The 5960-nt window shown below is 32.3% G+C and overlaps 1 protein-coding gene across 1 annotated transcript in view; it reads left to right on the top strand.

Annotated features, from left to right (window-relative positions):
• The window catches only part of LOC108770596 (cytosolic purine 5'-nucleotidase-like), a 27817-nt gene that overhangs the window by 284 nt on the left and 21573 nt on the right, over positions 1-5960 (top strand). The window contains 3 exon segments of the mRNA XM_018522274.1: positions 1-42; positions 45-76; positions 5245-5366. The exon segment at positions 1-42 is cut by the window's left edge and continues 284 nt beyond it. Of these exon segments, the coding sequence (XP_018377776.1) occupies positions 1-42; positions 45-76; positions 5245-5366 (196 nt within the window).

Genomic DNA, 5960 nt, shown 5'->3' with positions numbered 1-5960 from the left:
CGGCGACGGCGACGGCGGCGATGTTTCCACGGGTCGCACCGCGCCAAGCGTTATTCGCGCCTCGACCATCCGACAGGTGCACTATTTATTGTTTCATTATATACTGTGTCGCTATCACTATACCCTCCACCTTCGTAAAATGATCCTTGATCCGCGTCGCGGATGATCTTCTCCGATGATTCCTGTGCATGCCGACAAATGGAGAAGAACTTCTGAAGAGAAGAGAAGAGAAGCAATTCGACGCACCTTTCTTTCGTTAGTCCTTTACACCTTTAACACGTGAAACCCCGTTTGACGTGGAAATTATTTTTGGGAAGAATGCGACTTTGTATATTCTAGAAGAGAGCATGGAGGGGGGGTATCTTTTCTTCGTAGCGCGATGCGATTTGTGCAATTTGTGTTTGACGACGTCCAATTGCACGTAGGAGTGACTTCAATAAACTTCGATTAACTTAATTGATGATTATGATGGTTCATCTGCCACAATAACTCTAAAATTGTGATTTTAAACTTCGTACAGAAAAAGGCTGGAGATATAAAGAAAATAAGAAAGAACGTACTTATAATATATTTATATATATATTCCTCTATAATCAATTATTATATTAAAATTGCATTTCAAAATTAATATTACAATACTTTAATGATTCAAAACATTTAAACTCATTTTCTGGAAAACTTTGTTTTTTGAATTGTGTATTGCTATTGTAGAAAATAAACAATATCTGTACTATTTCGTTATTATGGATGGAATTAATTTTTTGTTGCATTACATATAAAAAAAAGATTAAATTACAAATAATAAATTTTAATATAGAATTGTACATTTATCTTGGTTTTAAATAACTCTGTCAAATTAATAATCGCCGATTAAGTTAATTATTGGAGTCTCTAAGTAACTCTAATCCCCATTTTTACTAATATGATTAACTTTAATCTAGGTTTAATTTGTTTTTGTTTTTTTGTTTTAATTCTAAGAATTAGATAAAGATGAAGAGTAAATTAAACCAAGATAAAGTTAATCTCTACGTTGATAGAAATAAAAGAATCCATTACGAAGATACGAGACGAGTATTTTCCTAAAATCAATCCCTGTGTTTCTCTTTTTAATTATTATATTTATTTTTAATGATTTATTATATTAATTATTACATTTACGTATTATTAATGAATAATTTATTACATTAATTACGACATTATATTATTAACGATTTATATTGATCGATCTTCTTCCCAACTTCGAAAAGTTACTGTTAAGCCCGATGTCCACGATGCTAGAAATCAGTCCGAGATCTCGGACAGAGAAAAAATTAACAAATCACATTTGAACAATTTAATCACATGACCATTGCTATTGGTCAATTCCTTCTTCATCCGAGATCTCGGACTGATTTCTAGCATCGTGGACACAAGGCTTTAGACAAATAAAAATAAAAACGTAAACTGGATCGAGTAAAGAGCTTCTAAAGACAATGCGAGTTACATTACAAATTGCATGATTCAAATTACACGATATTACTTCTTAAAACACGTCCGGAAGAAATATAGGCTACGTCTATTGAAACATTATTGAGTTAATTAAGCACAAAACTTTCATTGAGAAATTATCGTTGTTCCAGAAACATAAGAACTCTCTTTGCTTTCCTTTTCGATTCTAAAGATGCATTTTTGCATGCTTTCTGACTTTCTCTTCTTCTCTTTGTATTAAATTCTAAACTTCTATCACTTACTCCGATTTTATTTACTCCGATTCTGTCATCTGCTTCATTTGCATTTTCGCGCGCTCGACAATGCTGCCACAACAAGGAATGCATCGTGTCACTGCTGGTCATGTCACGACCGCGAATAATACACATTTTCCACAAATAAATATCTTTAATCGCGTTTAGCAGAATGTTTATTTTGCAACTGTTGGAATTGTCGTTTTCTTCGTGCTGATTGAATTATACTTTTAAGGAACAATCCTATCTCAGCTGAAATTTCCAACAGATGAAAAATAAACATTCTGCTAAACGCGGCCTTTATTTACTACGTACATCGCGATCGATTTCTGATTGATTCGATCGTAAAAATACCCTTCTCTTTTTATTTTCGTCGCACCGATTGGGCGTCGCGCGTCGAATTCGACTTAGGGATTTTTCGCCGCGATCGATTGGCACACCTGCCGGCCGAGGTCGCCGCAGTTCAGTGAATTGACCTCAGTATTCCGTGAAGCTGCATCGCGGTAGGGTGCGGCGGTTGATCGTCGGTTCTGCTTATTGAACTTCAGATGACAGCTCGTAGCGTCGCGAGCGATTTTGTCAGCGGAAATCGTCAGCTTTCGCATCCGGTGTAAAAGTGATAAGAGATAACGCCAACAAGGTACTACGACAAACGTTCATTTTCATGCTAACCTTACGTTGACAGCACGAAGCGTGCGTATGCGTGATCCATAGGGTACAAATGTCCAAAAACGTCGTATAGACATTCCCGAAGATTTCCTACGTCCTAAGAACGTTCCCAGAATATCCCTGAGATAAAGTGCGCTGTATGGGTATGTATGTGTGAGAGAATGAGAGAGTGAGTGAGTGAGTGAGTGAGTGAGAGAGAGAGAGAGAGAGAGAGAGAGAGAGAGGGAGAGAGCATGAATAAGCTGTTTACCTTTCTTCCACGCGTTTCTCGCGACAATTAATAAACCGAAATCTTTGCAGAAATTTAATTCTGACCAATTTCATACTGAAAGATAGAAAGAAAAATAGCAACTATTTAATTTATTATTTATTTTAGGTATTGAAAATACTGTTGCATTCTGTACTTTTAGTATTTTGGACTTTTGTTGTCAAATTAATACTTTTAATATTTCAGTAATTAATTACTTATTGAAATACTAAAATTACTGAACAACAGTACTCTTCATACTCCAACAAGTAATTAATTACTGTCTTTCAGTAATAAACTGGGCAGCGATTAATATTGGCCAATATTCAAACTTCTATAATGGAGGATATTCAAACTTCTATACACTCACAATAAAAATCCAAAATTAGGACACAAGACGACAATATAAGTCGTTTAAAAGATATCATTATAAGACATCTAAAAGATGTCTTGTGTCCCAATTTTAGATGTTGTATTGTTTGGATATAATATCGGAGCAATGATATTTCTCTCTTCGATTCGACCAGTCATGATAATTTAACTTGTAATTTTAACGCGCAAGCGATAACGCTGTTGCTGATATTCGCGCTGATTGCGGGTTGCGATTCTGGCGGTTAAGTGGTCGATCGAAATCTGCAGCGATTATTTCATCGAATTAGAATTTTTCGGCTCTGCTGACACGCGACATCGAGTTCTTTTCGTTTGCCCGTGACGGACAGATCGATGATCGTAAATTGTGAAGAGTTTTCTCGCATGTTCTCGATGTCGGAAACCGAACCCGTCCGAGACCGGTTTCGCAATATACTTTTATTGTAAAGAAAAACAGTTCGTGTCGCAAGTACTTAATACGAATTGATTTCCCTACCCTTACGGAAATTTAATACTAACCAGTTTACACACAGAAAAATATTCTATTGCCAATAAAAGTGATTATTTATTTTACCTTCTTTTTTTAAGCAACAGTTATCTCATTTAATAAAGAATATTTTATTTATAATAATCTTAAAATATATTTATTATAAATTTCAGAAAAACTCATTATTAGATATGTATTTAAAACAAGAATTAATTTTCTTTCGAAGAATATTCTAAAATGTATTGAAAGAGCAATTTTGTATAATAAGCAAATTGAATTTGGTTTAATTTAATAATCTTAATTGAAGTATATTAAACTTTCCAGGATTTAGAATATATTTCGAATAAATTTGATGCTTGTGATGAACTTATGATAGATTTGTGGATGTATAAACTTTTGAAATACTAGTATAATTATTATTTGCGTACAGTACAGATTAAAAATATTTTATATTTATCTTAGAAACGGTCTATTTAAGTTATTAAAATTTAATTTCCTCATTGAAATTTTGTGTTGAATTTTAAGCATTCATTTAACATAATATTATTATGTTATTTAAATATTTTGTGTTAAATTGATATTCAAAACATTTCTTAGTGTCAAAATGACACATTTATGAGTAAGTAACCAAATAACATAAAAATAATGTGGTTCAAAACGTAAGATAAATGAATAAAATACGTATTAATTTAAAAGTATAAAAATGTTAATTTTACTGAAAACTATTCCACAGTTTGCTTAAATTATGTTATTGCCTTTTTTGTGTTAATTTTTTTATATAATATTTGTGTTACTTTCCAACATATACATTTTGTGTTAAATTAATACAAAAATTTAAGTGGATCCCGTTTGCGATACGTGAAATGTGTTAAATTGAATATATATTTTCCAATTGTGTATTTATTTTTTTGTTTGTGTAATACTGACCAATTTATTATTCAAAAACAATAATTAATTTCTTATTTGATCGAACAACGGAGTTTTAAATATTTCAAATAATTAATTACCTTCGTCAGTCAGTATTAGATTTCTGTAAGGATACGTCGTAATGTTTGCAAAACATTCAGTCTTTGCGACGTGGCAAAACAAACCGCGCGTCTCAAGAAGCGAATAAGTATGTAGTCATTACGCGACAAATTCTTTGTTCTTGTTTAATAAAACCTGTCTTCGAATTATTATAGCTGAATATTTTCTCACATTATTTTTTGTCGAAAGAATTTTCTTGATATTAATTAAATTTATTTTGAAGTTAAACAATTTTTTATATTAAACTTGTTTTCTTGTTAAGAATGAAATGCTAAATTTGGGGAATCTGTATTTATTTTTAAATACGGGAACTGTGTGCTATCTCAATGATCCACGAACACTATAAATGTATTTATTTCAAATACAGATTCACCAAATTTAGCATTTAATTTTTAACGGGAAAACAAGTTTAATATAAAAAATTGTTTAACTCCTACCGGTAAAGTAAATTTAATTAGCATCAATATATTATTAATAACCACTGCACATGCATAAATACAACCTTGGCCAAATAATTTAAGAAATAATTTAAGAAACAATTATATTGAAAATAATTATTTTTATAACAATTTAATTTCGTTAGTATTTTTTGGATTTTATTACTACCTTTTCCAAGAAAGTGCAATAAATTTGAGTGCTTTATACTTACGGCTAACAATAAGACTATATGTACACAAGTACACATAGAAAGATCTCATTGAGCGTTATGTGAATTGCATTCACAGCTAATCATGGAGCTTGAAAACTGCAATGTGCATGGAGATCAGGAGAATACGGGGCCTAATACACCGCAGCACGACAACGATCCGAGTGGTAACAAAAAGTGGTATCGACAGGCCAGTCAAAGGTTAGTGAATACGCTTTATGTCACTTGCAGTATATAGCTGTCTTTGTGTAGTCCGTGCGTCAAGTTCGAAGCTTTTGGAACACGTCTAAGTACATGCATATTCCTTTTAGATATTCAGTATTTGGATAACGAATGTAAATTCTGCGATCTAGATATTCGCACATTACGATTGAAAGCTATGTCTTTCAGCTTAAAACTGTAAGAACATTCATCATGTATAAAGAGTTAAATGTAAAATAAAAAGATAAATAACAAGTTACATACGATACCTATTAAATTAATCACTGAAAAGATTAAATCAAGGATTCAATTTATATTTATTATAAATAAAATATAAGTTATAAATGAGGTTGGTAATTATACACATTAACGGACACCGCGCCGATGACCTTGACCTTGACATATGTTGTTAAGGTCATGGCCCTGAGTGACCTCCGACAGGTTTTAGGTGGCGATCGTTCTTCATTAAAAAGTTATTAACAAAAAAAGTTCAACTACATAGCACGAAAATTCCTTGCTTTAAAATATGTTTGATAGTCGTGCACTGTAGGGGACGCCGTGCTTTGACATATGTTGTCAAACAGTTATGGAAGT

The sequence above is a fragment of the Trachymyrmex cornetzi genome, unplaced genomic scaffold (genome assembly GCF_001594075.2).
Source record: "Trachymyrmex cornetzi isolate Tcor2-1 unplaced genomic scaffold, Tcor1.1 scaffold129, whole genome shotgun sequence".
NCBI lineage: Eukaryota > Metazoa > Arthropoda > Insecta > Hymenoptera > Formicidae > Trachymyrmex > Trachymyrmex cornetzi.
The sequence above is the reverse complement of the archived record's forward strand: the minus strand, read 5'-3'. Positions and strand labels throughout refer to the sequence as shown.